General features: G+C 44.3%; 1 protein-coding gene across 2 annotated transcripts in view; it reads left to right on the forward strand.

The window, feature by feature from the left end:
- Positions 1-15,504, forward strand: part of GAS7 (growth arrest specific 7) — a gene marked incomplete at both ends in the record, with an annotated part of 96,535 nt that overhangs the window by 35,894 nt on the left and 45,137 nt on the right. For both annotated transcript variants that reach the window (XM_079544321.1, XM_079544322.1), the window contains one exon: positions 2,510-2,633. In XM_079544321.1, coding sequence (XP_079400447.1) covers positions 2,510-2,633 — 124 coding nt within the window. The remainder of the gene's footprint in view (positions 1-2,509; positions 2,634-15,504) is intronic.

The raw sequence follows: 15,504 nt of genomic DNA on the forward strand, positions 1-15,504 counted from the left end.
ACACGGAGGTATTTCAGTGGCACGTGGGGAGGGATCCCACAGAAAAGTAGGCATGGTTGTGTTAGTTTGACTAAGATAGGAATTTCATTTTGTACATTTCTAGGCAGAAACAACAGTGTTTCTAGACACAAACAATAATGAGAACGTTTGCCTTGGGGCAGGCTGATGTGTAAGAGAGGTTTCCCTGGTATACTAAGTTGAGATCAGCAAAAAGTAAATATTGAATAGCAACATAAACTGTGAAAGGTTCTGCTTTCTCACATGTACGTGATTTCATTAAGCCTCAGAGACCAGAAGAACAGGGAACAGGAACAGATAACAAAGATCCTACTGATCAGTTGTGTGAAGCACCATGCTAGCCTCAGGCATGCAAAATATTCATTTGAGTCATGCACTCTATAGAGACACAGAATCGGACTCACAGAATAGCTGAGGTTGGAAGATCACTGGGGATCACAAAAGTAACCCCACAGCATCACTCAGGGTCACGCAGAGCAGACTGCCCAGCAGCACTTCCAGGCAGGTCTGAAAATCTGCAGGGGAGATGAACCTCTGGACAGCCTGTGCCAGGGCTCTGCCACCCTCACAATGAAGAATTTGTTTCTCACGTGCAGATGGAGCCTCTCGGGTTCCAGTTTGAGCCTCTTGTCCTGTTGCTGTGCACCACAGAAAACAGCCTAGCTCCATCCTGTTGATAATTCCGCTGAGATACTTGTGCACATTAATAAGATCCCCTCTCTGTCTTCTCCTGGTCACACTGGGTCAGCTGTGTCCCCCAGGCTCTCTCTCTGCCCAAGAGAGGAGCTAAAATCTGAATCAGCACAAGCACGATCTGTGCTGCAGTGTCAAGATAATACTTATCTCACATTGTTCTTGGGTCTACATGGCTGCCTTGGAGCTGTGATCTGCCTTTATCATATACCTGATGAGACACAAATGCAAGGTCACTCTTAAGTTCAGTGCCTCCAGAGGGCCACTGAATCAGAGTTTTCTCAAACTGAAAAGAAATGCAAAATATACTTTTGGCTCCAAAATCACTAAATGTCCCATTTGTTCTGTGTTGGAACAGAATTGGAACTTCATGCAGAAATCAGATCTGTAGGAGAAGGGCGCACCACATTGTTTGTTTTTTTTTTTTTCTTTCTAACAACTCTATTCATTTTGCCAGTGTTTGAATATTATATGCAGCAGATGCTGAAACTCTGCCTTCCCTCAGTGTGGCTGCCTTTGCAGTCATTTCTTACCTCTCCACCGTATCAGAAGGCATTTTCTGGATGGATATTTGCTTCTGTTGAATAAATAGTTCAATTTCACATGTTCTTCCTTGTTCTCCTTTTGTTCTAAGGCAAGGCGAGGCAAGCAAACAAAAACCCCTAAAAATTAGTATATTACATGCCTGGTTTGCCTTAGGGAGTGAAAAGAAATACAAGGCAATGTTCTCTGGATGTGAGCCAGCAGGAGGCTGTTGGGCTCACAGCTGCAGCCCTGTGAGTCTGCGACTGGCAGTCTCTGGCCATGCTTCCCAGGTGTTGTCATTCAGCATCCCTGCTTGAAGGGACCAGACAGGGATGAAGCCCTCTTTGCTGTTCTCACATTAAGCAGCTACTGTAATTCCCTCGCTACCAAGGAAACACCAGAGCTGCTTGGAAGAGGTGGTATCACCAGGGTCATGCCCTTCAGCTTCACCTTTTTCTTCCAACCTGAACCCCAGCACACCGATACTTGCAACTGAGATGTGAACTATTGAGGTAGCACTTGAACACTCATAGCAGTTCTGAGCGGCAGCATGATGCTTTTCCCCTTCTCTTCCTAAAGATGTGGATCTCTCCTAGTGAGCTGGATCCTAACCATCAGAATAATAGCCATATAAAGACATCATCCTGCATCCGCATGATATGGATGCAGATTACATCTGGATCAGTAATTTATGCACTGATAATTACATGCATTATCAGTGTTTAATCAGCATACTGATGGGTGTAATTCAGCATGCTGCTCCTTTTAGGCAACAGGGCTCTGCAGAGTTTCTTGACAATGTTTAAAGCTGATGGTACCCCTGTAAATTACATTTGGACAGAACCTTTATGACCAATGCTTTTACTTGCCAGCGCATTCATGTCAGTGTAAATGAGAGTGCCACATGCATATCCTTCTTTCTCAGACAGATGATTGCTTTCTGCTTTGCACTTTATCATTTAACAAGAGTGCCTTTACTGGACAGGTCCAGTGCTTGTGGAGCATCAAATACAGAGGGGTTCCATTTCTCTCCCAAAGAATATTCTGTATCCCAGTGCTCCAAAGGAAGATTTCTAGGAGATAAATTCTATTCTGGGAATAGGACAGATAAGAAGAGCAATGAATGGAACTCTTTAGGTGTCTTGCAGTCTGGAATGCTAAACCATATGATCCTTTTCCAGGCGTGTGTCTCGTTAGGCTTTACATTATCTAGATATCAAGTTAAAGGATTGTGTTTTTTCTTTCTTTATTTTCTTCTTTTTGTTTTCCTCAGCAGAAGCCCAGAAGGGCAACTCCTCAGCCAGGAGAAGACACCTTGAACGGCCATCTTCCCCCAGGCTGGCAGAGCTATATGTCTCCCCAGGGCCGCAGGTACTATGTGAACACCTTCACGAACGGTAAGTGGAAGCTCCAGTAGATGTGTCACCCCAGTAGCAGACATCTGCTGCAGGGAGTTGTCTCTCAAGTTAGTTTTGATAAGAGCTACGCCCAGAGAGTTATAGAAATGAATGAATGACCTTGCTGCCATGTAAACTACTCTCTAGCCCTCTTTCATCTTAATTCTGACCATTCAAAGATATCTGTAAAGTAGAAAAAGCCCTGCCATGAATGAATTAGAACATAAGACATTGTAATGATGTAATTTCTACTACGTTCTTTTATTTCTTTTTCCTTCAGCTGGAGATATGTGTATCTACATATGTACATACATTTAGAGTTGTTTGATAGAATGTCTGGCACCACTAAAGCATCTTCAGGGGAAAACAGAAATAGTTAATTGGAAAGTTGCTCAACTCAAAGTCAGTTTCCCTGTGGAGTCAGAAGAAGAAAAGTGTGTGTAATGGGATAACAGAGATAGACTTTTCAGTCCATTTTTCTGTCTTTAAACACTGTCTTGCTAATAGAGAGACAGACTTAACTCACATTCTTACCAGCAACTCAAGACCTGTCAAACTCGTACCACTTTGGCTTACACCATCTTACCTGCTTTTCTGGTCATGAGCTTACAACATCATTGCAAAACTTGTGACCTGCAAAACCAGATTTCTGAAATAGAAATAATGACAGGATGATAGGGGAGGACAGCAAGAGTTCACTGTGTTTACTACATAGCCAAACCCATCAGCTTCTTTCTGACTGACTGTAGGGGCAAGAAAGAGCCATGGGCTGTCAGTGAGCCTTATGGTCCATTCAGGGACTGATGTGTCTTTGTCCTAGAAGTCTGCCAAGTCCTTATTTACCTTAGCTTTATGCACTGGCATCTCACTGGACTTTTTAGAAAGCACACTGCCATTAAACACTTGCCTTCATTATGAAGCACAGCGAGCTCTGGCTCATTGACAACATCCTTCGCAGGTTGGGGAGATCATTAGGAGTTAAGTGCTCTGTCCCCATTTGCAAAGCTCAGGGCTGAGCCAGCTTGGTGATGGACCTTTACTCACATGCATTAGCCTGAGAAAAAAAAACAGGCACAAGAGGTAGATGCCCCTTTTTTATGTGATAAAGGCAGTTGTCATTGAACCCTATCCCAGAAAAGCAGATGGCCTGGAGTCAGTTTCTTCATAATCTCAAGCAGCTTTTTACAGAAGAAACAGCAAGGAACACTAGCCCGTCCTGCTTCAGAAGACCAGGTCAGAAATGAGGTTCTCACCAGACAGGCAGGGTAGCTCTGGTACAGGCTGCCTGGGGAGGTGGTAAAATCTCCATCCTTGGAGGTTTTCAGGGCCTGACTAACAAATGCCTGTTGTTGGCAGTGATACTGCTTGGTGAGCAGCTGGGATTGAGACTAATCACTTCCAACCTGTCCTCTCACCATTATTTGCAGTCTCACTTGTTGCAATGGGGTTGCTGTAGACCAAGGAATATGGTTTACAGAGCAGCAGAGAATAGAAGAGTGGATAGAAGAGGGATCTGGTCCTTGCTTTAGGGAGCACTTAAGTTCTGTTCAGATGAGTGGGTAAAACATGTAAACGACTTTAGAAAGACCGATTAGAGTCTAAAGCTCCTCACTGGAGTAGTCCTAAACTCAAGTGATATTGAAGCAGGGCATGCTTGCTCTTGTTTGTCATTCTGCACACAAGATCCATGCATTTCTGAGCCTCCCACACCTTCCATGAAGTCTGTAGCCTTTGTGAGACAACAATATTCTCCTGCAGCATGTACAGACACTGTACAGGGACAACTCCAGCTTACCTGGTGTTCTTGGCTGGCTCAGTTTCTCTCACTCTGCTCAGGCAGAATATGCTACTGCATGAAAATCTTTTGTGTGGATATTACATTTTCTTAATTTTGATTTTTTTGTTGTTTGTTTTTGTTTTTGCTAAAGTTGGGATATACTGTGGTGTCATGTTAACACTGCAGATGTCTGCACTTCCTCAAAGTGTGGACAAGGAAGTGTGACACCTGTAGTGTCATTCAGGCCTCAGACAAAGCAGAAGTTTGATGCAACCTCCAGACTTTTCAGTTGAAGCAGGTGATGAAGCCCCATACAGCCCTGGCAGGACAATGTTTTGATTACATCTGACTGATTGGCTTTGACCTTTGTTCCTGAAACATTGGTAGTTCAGGACATAGGCAGCTTGTTCAGTCTCATTTTGTATATTTGCTTTTTTTCTTGACTTTAATGCGGGGTTGATGCTGCGCCATACAGTCACCTCAAAGTCACATTTGGCATTTGAGGCCTGCTGTTTAACACTGGGTTAGCACCTTGACACTCAGAGTGTATTCCTTGTGTTGGAAATATCCAAATAATTTTTGTTAGGACGGTATCTCTGATAAAAGCAGAATTTATTCGCGATTGCAATGGCGGGCGTCCCGCAAGCAGGAGCGCGCCTATGGACACAACATGACAAGCCTTTATACCCTGTTTTCTGCCCCTTGCCTTCCCCCTCCCCTGTTTCCCCAATGGCTGGGTACTCCAGGTTCACAATCTTATCGGAAGGTTTACATTTGCTATTTACTTGTTAATTTATTTGTTATCTGGTGCCAGTCAGTAGTCATCCTGTTGTTTCCAAGATGCCTCGGTGCTCTCCTTGTCCTATTGATATGGTGATTTTCTTTAAAGTCATCATCGTTAAACAAAGAGCACTGGGGGATGATGCCAGGCCTTCCAATGTCTCTTCAGGTGCTTCCTCGGGCAGGCCATGGCTTGTTCTCTGGTTTGATCTCGTGCAGGATATTCTTGCAGTGTGTATGACAAAATATACGTCTATACACCTATATACAGAGTGTGCGTTCCTGGGAAGGTTCGTCTATAAGATAAGTGATGTAAACTTATCAGAGATCTTCCCCAAGTTAAGTAGAAGGACTCCCAAAAAGAACTATGATAGCGGAGATCATAAAATAAAAATAATATTATCCAATTCTAATGCAGAAACATTTGATTCCCATACTTGGCTTTGAGCCGATGGGTATGTCAAAGGTAATATGCTATAAAACCACTGTCCCTACCTTACCTGTGGCAGTTTCATAGACTGGACATCTCACTGATGGCACCTGCTGGTTTGTCTTAACTGCTTGTTTGTCTTGTCACTGTTTAAGCTGCTACTGGCAGTGTTTATTATGGGCACATGATGCCAGCATACATCTCTGTCACAGTGTTTCATATCCCTCCATCCCAATTTGCCACCTTGGCACAATTTTTTTCAGCAGCAGGACCTAGATCTCTTTTCTGTTGAGGTCTTTCCTTTTGTGTGGATGCAGTGTAAAATTAGTCTCTGTTATATCCAAATGAGGAATATGTGCTGGAGTACCCGAGAGATATATCTGTTAAGTTGCACAAGCATGGTGATGTGCAGGCTAGTAGCTGTGTTCCTAGAAACTAGCTGTGCTCTTGGTTGGCTTCTAGCTTCTTCCAAAAAGCTAAAGGTATTTTACCTACCATTACCCACCAGTAATAGCTGATGCAAAATTCTTGGCTTGTGAGGTTGTAACCATTTTACGTACCTCCCAGGAACCAGTTGTCTCTTTATTACAATGAATTATAATAAACTATTTCAAGATCTTGTCAAGTCTTCACGTATTCTTTCAGTTATTTTCTTTGAACCACATGTGCAGCAGCTTCCAGATAGTGACTCACAAAGGGGCTGCCTGACTGCATGTTGACTTACTTACTATGAAACCGCTATAGAAATGACAGCCATTGTTCCCAAGTGAATCTGGACTCAGCTATAAGAGAAGGGACACTGCTAGCCCCATCAGGAAATACTGTAGACCTTGTGCATATGCTTTCCCCTGTGATTCTCCAGCTCAGATGGTCTGAAATGATGCTTTATCTCATCTCCCAGGCATGGAGCAAGAGACTGGGTGGGATCAGGAAATGCTGCTTTGGGTGCTGATGGCAGTAATGTCTCCCACGTAGTGACGAGCATTCTTTCTGCTAGAATGTGCATCTATCAAAAGATGCACATCTTATCAAACAGTACTGGTAATTTCTTCTTGTTGGGCAGAGATCCATCGTCAGCAAGAATGATGAAGTGTAAGCTGTTTTTTGATAGATATATCATGAAAAGCAACAGCCCTGGGATCCATCCATGCAGACTAGCAGAATGTGGTTCTTGACTGTGCCTACAAGAGAAGAATATTAGAGATTACCCACCTAAGTGCCACTGTGTTTGGTCTCAGCCAGATGCCAACCATAGTCAGCCTATGTTAATCTCATCTGGATGGATGTGATGGGGGGTTCTTGTTAATGCACAGATTATTACAGACTGCAAGATTCTGTATTAGGATACATGCCATAGCTAAAGATGCCAGTAAGTCACTAGATGGAATAGCAGAGAACTTTCTGAGGCAACAAAGTGTTAAACAGTTGGTGAAACAGAGTAGTTCCCACCCATCTGAGGAAGGAATATTTGCATGCCCATGGGAGTGAGGAAGTCCTTATTTTAATGAAGACAGATGACCAAACTGTCTCCTGGACGAGGAAGGAGTATTGTGAGATTCAAAGTGAAAGATTAAATCTGTCTGAACCCCTTTAATATAGCCTGAGAAAGAGACTTTTGGAGCCAAAAAGTTTCTCAAAGTGCTCTGATGAGTGTATGTTTAAATGCAGACTTTCTTGTGGAGGGCTCTCCTTACTAGATACAGCAAGGTATAAGCTATGCTTGGAGAAAGAAGCTGTGTACCACCGTGCCAGAAGAGGACAGTGTTTCAGAGCGGTAAGGGAACGAAACAGAACCTTCTAAGCTATTTCTAGTCTGAGCAATTTAATTGTAATTTTCCTTTTTTTTTTCTTTTCACTTCTGTCTTTTGCAAACATCTGTAACTGATGTTTCATCTGTTGTAACTGTTGATGTTTCAACTGATGTAACTGTTTCATCTTTGCTGAAACAAGATGTTGTGAATAAAGTATTTTAGTAGGATCTCACATTAACACGGCTGCACTGGAAGGCGAGTTTGGGGCAACTGTATAACAGCAAGGCATTGTTCACTGGAAAGTGCAGTAGATGTTTCATCTGGGGGACCTCAACTGGATGCTTTCTGCTTAGTCCTCTCAGGGCCTTCTGCTGCATGGAGTAGGTGGAAAGCTGGCACCGAAGGTGCAGATGCTCTGACATGCAGCAGAATGCTGGGACATCTGTTTGAATGGTAAGGGCTTCTAGGTGCCTTGTTACACTGGTCTGTACTGAAAAATTAGTTTTATGTCTGCTCCATTTCAGTCCTTCTGTCAGAGAGAACTTCAGTTTTCAGTCCCAAAGTGAAGGATCTGACTTTAGTTTATGTGTGTCCTCACAGATGTCTCATGTCTCCTGTTACCAGGCTCCACAGAGCTTCTTGTTCAACAATAAAACACATGGAATTGTCCTGGGAAGGAGTCTGTGATCACCATCTGTGATCGACCAAAGGCAGTTTCACTCCCTAAGTGCTTCTGAAATGCCCTTTGGGGGTTTCCTTCCGTTTTCAAGCGTAGATTCTGGGCCTGGATCGGAACCACCTTTTCAAATCAATGGTGTCTTCTCCAGACACTGAGGCACCAAAATTGTCTGGAGATTGGAGTTATGTATTTTTCTCCTTATTTTAAGTAAGTTAGAATATTCTTCCTACCAAAGCATTTCTCTGTTATTTGCTCTGTACCTCCTACCCACTGAGGCTGAGCTAGGCAGCGAAACTGAAACAAAGGGAAGAAGTTATTTAATTCTGCTAATTTATGCAGAAACTTCAGACAGTAAACTAATAATAACTAGAAAAAGCAAACAACTGCCCAGTGGGAGGAGTGGGAGATGCTGGTGTGCTTTCACAGGTAGTGATATGGAGGAAAGTGGCCAGGAAGTAAGTGGAAGGAAGGGTGAACTGTCTCCATGTTAGAGCATCCAGGAACATACTCAGCTCTCCTTGCGTGGAGCCCTGCTTGCAGTTTGTTTGAGGTCTGCCTTACCATGTTCCATACATGCCCTGGGGAGCCTGTCCAGCTGCTTCCATCCACAAATGCAGCTGCTCAGCCTCTGCCTACAGGATGCTGCTACAGAAGCTGTCTCTAATCCCACCTCTGCCAGAGCCTAGGGTTACCCCAACTTGGCCTGCCACAAGACACCTAAACACTACTGTTAGGAAGTGTTTTTTCTTTTTAACTTCAGTACTGAGGTTAGGAAGTAAATGTAACATTGCATTTTTGGTTGAAAGGTGCTCTATGAGGTCTTCTGTAATCTGAAGCCCACAAAGATCCCGAAGCTTCTGCTTCATTTTTATATGTGTTTATTGCTATTATGCACATGCCCTGTGGTCATCCTCGTATGTCTCTCATGCATGAGGTAGAGGACAGCCACTTAACTCAGCCATATGCTAACCACATGTGGAAGGTCCAGGCATTGGGTTCACTGTCTATTAATTTAACCACTGCATTTGGATATCTCCTGAGTGACAGACATGTCCTTCTCTTGCAGCACTCCAGCTGTCATGTGTGCCCAACCAGTTGCCCTGTCAGATATATCTCAGAATGGCGTAGGCTGGGGCTATTCACCTAATTCAGAGTTGTGGCTGAGCCCTGGCATGGGTGAGAGCACAGCATAGCTTCCACCACACGCTCACCATGGTGTGAAGCTGCAGGGCGAAGCATCACCTCACAGAAGGTGAGCACTGGCAGAAGCAGGCTTTCTTGGCAGGGTAACAGAGATTTTAGCACTTCCATCACTAAGAAGTAATGGGATGAGGCAGGCACCCTCTCAAATGGCAGGATTGTGGCTGAACATCTGTGCAGCCTCCAGGCAGGGCAAACACCCCACATGCAGCAGGGCAGCTCTGTTACAGGAAGTCAAGTCTTAAAAACAGCAAAGGCAATTTGAAAGCTGGCTGGTGGAAAAGCAAACTAAATAGAAGAAAGACACTGTGAAGTTACTATAAAATGCTGCAGAACTGCTGGGAGAATCATATTCAGAAGAGTGGTTCTCAATGGCCCCTTGTCAAGGGAAGTTACCAATGAAGGAAATCCTGCAGGGACTTCCCTAGGCTTCGTTCTAGTCAGTATTTCCAGTAATGAATGGCATGCTGACATTGAAAGTACTTATTCAAATGTTCACTTTAAATGAAGCTGGGAGAGAACATTGTGTACTGCACAGAACAAGCTCAGAATTCAGAATCATGATGCTGAAAGGATAAGAAACTGCTCAGTAAAGATGTGCTTAAGATGGGAGATTTCATCAGAACTGATTAAGTGACAAAGGCAGGCAATTGAGCAGTTCACAGACAAAGATGTAGAAGCTTTGGAGGATCTGAATCTGAGTGCTGGCTAGCAGGTTTGTGCTGTTACAAAAACAACCAGTGTTTTCCATTGTATAAATAGGAATGTTGTCTGTGAGAGTAATCCTTTAACTTTACATGGAAAGTATGAAGCCTCTGTTGGAATGTTTTATCTTTTTGTTTGGGCTCTACACTCTTAAGAAAAATGTAAGCTGGCTGGATAAAGCCCAGAAGAAAGCAGCAAAGAAGATGAGAAACCGTGGCCTGTGTGTGCATGTTAAGAGGTTGGGTCTGACTGCCCAGTCAGTCCCTAAGCAGCAGCAGCAGCCCCCCAGCCAACTCAGTTTTATAACTTTTCCGCCCTATGTCAATGTCGTATGTTGCCCAGTTTGGGTCAGTTGTCCTGGTTCTGTTCCCCCCCAGCTCTTTGTGCCCCCCCAACACTTCCCCACTTACAGGACAGTTCAAGAAGCTGAAACATCATTGGCTCTGTGCAGTGCAGCAACAACTAAAACTTCAGCATGTTATCAACACTGTTTTTCTCCTAAAGCCAAAGCACGGCACAGAAGAAAATCAATTCTGTCTCAGCTGAAACCAGGACATTAGGACAAGGAGCAAAAGCTATACAAGTTTTGGTGCAGTGGACTTCTGGACTGCTCCCTGTGTGAACACTGTCTAGTTCTGCTCCTTCGTCCTGAAAAAAGGTGTTGGATGAGTCCAGTCTGACAAATGGCCTTTCCAAACACTCCTGGCACTGCTACACCAACCAGCAGCCACCACTTGTCTCCTTCCCCACACTAAGCAGAGGGTAGTTTTTTAGATTAACCAGGTTTTATTTCTGTTTATAGCTCAAGCTATTCAGATATGGGAACTCAAGATACATATTCCCATACCTGGGAGGAAATGAGATTTTAGAGGCAAGTAACAAGATTCTTACAAGCCTTCAAAATACAGCAGAAGCTGCCACTATTATTCTCCCACAGCTTCATGACCTTCCACATGGTGCTACATGGTATGGAATGTCCCAGTGCCAGTTCAGGCCACTTGGCCTGGCTCTGCCCATCCCCTGCCCTGTGCCATCATGGCCACAGCTCTTCCCCACTGAGTGGCCTGACCTGCCCTCTCTGGGCTGAAACCAGGACAATATCCACCCCTTTTTCCATATCATTTATGTCATACTCAGGCCCTACCCTTTCCCGTACATCTCCGTTAATTACAGATATGGTCTTTCAGCCATCCCTCTAAATAGTCTGTTGAGTTCATTTAGTTCATGACTGGGCTCCATCTGTCATAGCAGTCTTTCAGTGCAGAAGGGACGATGCATGGTGCTGGATTGTTGCGTGCTGAAGCCATTTCTGGTTTGGAGTAAAAGGTCAGAATTCATTAATTTGGATGATTGTTACTGTAATATCGCTGATAATGCAGCAACCATAGCAACCATAGTAGTGATGACTTGCAGTATTATATAATTCAAATTATTGGCTGTTCTCACCCCACATCAGATCCCCTTGAGGTTCACACCAGGTTTCCCTGTTCTTCTGCGTCACTCACCACATGCACCCAGGTCCTTGAGCAAAAGCCCGCGGATGGGCTTGCCTTTGCCCGTGGCAGGAATAACCCAGTCAGTCTTTGCCCAGCATGTTTTTTATGTCTACTACAGGGACTTTATCTGCTTATAGAAGTTTGACTGAGCAGGGCCAATTCTACTGGCAGATCCCCAGATGCTGCCTAACTAAATGGCTTTTGCAAAATGTGTGTCCTGGTGTTTGAATGTTGCAGTACCCATCAATCTCAGTTTTTAGTAGTTTTCAGTAGTTTTTAACAGTCCATTGTATTGTTCCGTTTTCCCAGAGGTGAGTGCATGATAGGTGATGAGATGCACCCTCTCAATGCCACGCTCTTAGGCCCAGATATCTATGAGGTTGTTTGGGAAATGAGTTCTACCGTCTCACTCAGTTCTTTCTGGAGTGCCATGTTACTACAAGACTTGCTTTTCAGTGCTCAGGATAGTGCTTTGGGCAGCATGGGCTGTGTTTCCAGCAATCTGGCGGTTGGTTCACTGTTGTAAGCAGATGGTGCTTGCCATAATGGGTTTGTGGGAGTGTAATATAATCCATATGCCAGGCTTTCTTGTATTTATATTTCTATTGTTCTCCATACCAAAGAGGTTTTATGCACTTGGCATAATTATAGCACATGTATCATGTTCATCCACAACCTGTGCAGTGGTGTCCATGGTCAAGCCCATCCTCAATTCCGAGCCCACCTACATGCTGCATCTCTTCCTTGATGACACTTACATGATGTACCTTCACAACAATGTTCTCTACCCAACCAGCAGTGTCTTTCCATAGTGCAGCAGCTCAGATGGGTTTGCCTCTTCACTGGCAGTTGTTCTGCTTCCCCTTCTGTAACCACACCCCTAGTGCATTGGTGGCCATCTGTAAGTCAGTGTAGAGGTAGAACACTGGTCAAATTCTCTCGTTCAGCAATATCTAAAGCCAGCTGGATGACCTTTTGCAAATTGGCTCAATTTACCTTCTCCTTCAACAGTTTCCGCAGCTCATCATGTAAGACTGTTCAGCAGCCTTCCACCTCTGACACTTCCCCATGATGTTACAGGACCCATCAGTGAACAGGGCATATTGCTTTTCATTCTCAGTGCATGTCACCTCCTCTGGTGATATTCCCAAATCCTTGCCTTCAGGCTAGCCCATAATCACTTCCAAGACTCCTGGGTGTCTGGGGTTTTCCTGTTCAAGCCTGATGTACAGTGCAACCCGCTTACTGCACACAGCATCAGTTCAGTGATGGGTGGAGGGGACCCTGCATTTGAATGTCCAGCCCAGCACAGACAGGGTGACAATAGGAGCTCAGGCCCCTTCATATGATGCCAGTATCTCTTTTTCAGTCAGAGTATAGCAGGCCTTGGTTCCTCTGTATCCTCAACTCCAAAACCCTAGGGCTCCACCATGAGTCTCCCCCGAGGATTTCTGCCAGAGGCTCCAGGTGGGGCCATTCTGCCTGGCTGTGGTATAGAGCATATTTTTTACATCTTCTCCTGCCCAGACTGGCTGAAGGTCTACTGCATGAACTATCTCCTGTTTAATTTGTTCAAAAGCTGCTGTTGCTCAGTTAGGGCCCCATGTGAAATTTTGGAGGGTGACTTGATAGGGAGGATTTACAATCAGATGGTAATCTGGAATGTGCATTCTCCAAAAACCCACAAGACCTAAGAAAGCTTGTGTTTCCTTTTTACTTGTTGGTGGGAACATAACAGTTATTTTATTGATCACATCCATGGGGATCTTATGACATCCATCTTGCCATTTTATTCTTAAGTACTGGATCTCCTGTGTAGGTCCCTCAGCCTTACTTTGTTTTATGGCAGAATTGGCTTTCAGGATTTGGATTATTTTCTTTCCTTTTTGAAAAACTTCTGCTGCCCTACATGATTATGTTGACAGTGTATTACAACTGTTCATAAGTTATTTAAGTTATATATAACAATATAAGTTGTTCCCCTGTGCCAGGAAAGTCTGTGTCTGGATCAGTCCATGGGAAATAGTTGGGCTGTGCTTCCACCCTGGGACAGTCAATTCCAGCTGTACTGGATGCCCCATCAAGTGAAAGCAAACTGTAGTCTGCACTCTACTGCCAGATGAACTGATATCACACTGGTGATACCAGTTGTGGCTGCCTTTGACTGTAGTTTATATTGGAGTTCTAGCATGTTTGGTACAGCAGCACCAAAGTGGTGTGACTTCATTCAGGCCACAGTAGTCTGCAGTCAGCCTCCACTCTCCTGACTTTTTCACTGGCCACATGGGACTAGTGCAGTGAGTCTTACTGATTACTCTTTGGTTTTCCAGTTGACGATTCAGCATATGGATGGGAGTCAGGGAGCCCAATTGGTGCAGTACTGCTGCTGGCACACTGCTGTGGTAGTGATCGGTACCTGTTCCTTCAGTCTTAGCAATCCCACAACAGAAGAGTCCTCTGAGAGACCAGGCAAGATGGACAGTTGCTCAGTGTCCTCCATCTCCAACACAGCTATACCAAAAGCCCACCAGTACCTTTTTAGGTCCTTAAAGTACCCTCTCCTGAGGTAATCTATACCTAGGATGCACAGAGCTTCTGATCCAGCCACAATGGGCTTTTGCTACTTATTTCCAGTCAAGCTCACTTCGGCCTCCAGTATAGTTAGCTGATCCACTTCTCACTTCAGAAATACAGATAGGTTCTGCCCCTTCATTGCTTAGTGGCATTACAGTACACTGGTCACCAGTGTCCACTACAGCCTTATATTCCTGTGGTTCTGATGTAGTATGTCATCAAATCCACACGGTTCAATAAACCCACTTGTCTCTTTCCTCCATCTGGCTGGTTATTGTATTCAACACTCACTTCTCATGAAGGCAAACCCAAAGGCTTCTTATCTACTTCAGAAATAGGATCAGACCATCTTCTTTAGCTGGGAGACTGTCTGCTGGAAACTGGAGCAGCCATTATCCTGGAAGAGCCCCCTTTTTTAGTTTTAATCCTTGCAGTTCACATGGCCGTGCCTCTAGGGTTGGTGATTTTCCATCCCACTCCCTCATATCATCTTCATGGTTACCCAGGTAAAACTACAGGATGGCATGTGGTTTGTAACCACTATATTCTCTCTCTCAAGCACAGGAGTGTATACTTCTTATAGCTGAGATACTGCTCCATACAGGTCAGGAGCAAGGCATATTGTCTTTGAATTGGTTGATATCTCCAGACAGTTTCTCCACAGCTGAGGCACAAACATGTAGGGAGAAAAAGAGATTTTCTTCATATTGTTGAAGTAGCCTAGGTAGTTCGTCCACCACTGGCTTTTCTTCAACTTTCCAGGTTACTGCTGCTAGTGTGTTGGCATACAGTGATAGTGCACTACCTACAAATTTCCACCTCATATGTTGTGGGCACATGATGTCATCTGGAACTTGGGATTAATGATTGTTCAGTATTATACGTCACCTCCAGCACAGCTAATTCCCTTTTTCCACAGTGCTCCACTTGCCTAGGTAACATAGCAGATCTTTATTGAAAGGACATCTTTCCTTCTTGGCTGACAGGAGTCAGCTTCATACGGTACAGGCTTGTGTCCCTTTTCCAACTGCTTTGTCAGTGCCCTGTTCCCTAGAAAGGGATCCGAGCTGCCCAGTATGTCCAGACTAGGCCCTGTTATGCCAGCACTAGAGCAGTGAGGTGGCAATGTTCATGCTTGGATGACAACTGAAGTCTTTTCACATATCTTGCAGCTCACCCATAGTTAGAGGTCAGACAATTATCTCTTCCTTTGTGAGTTCTGACTTCCTCCTCCTGTCCCTGTGGTAAAAAGACAGGAGTATGGAAAACAGTGGCAATCACCCTTGTGCTTAATTCCTAAACTTCTGAGCCAAAGAAGGAATGTTCCCTCCCTCCCCTCCCCCACTATCTCTCCAATTAATTTTTTTTTTTATTTAGAAGAAAACAGGAACACAGGAACTTTTGTTATTTCTTCCTCATCAAATTTGTGCTGACCTTTGTGTTGGCATCACCTCACCAAAGAGTGGTGGTTTCCATCTG

The sequence above is a fragment of the Tetrao urogallus genome (assembly GCF_951394365.1).
Source record: "Tetrao urogallus genome assembly, chromosome: 18".
Lineage (NCBI taxonomy): Eukaryota > Metazoa > Chordata > Aves > Galliformes > Phasianidae > Tetrao > Tetrao urogallus.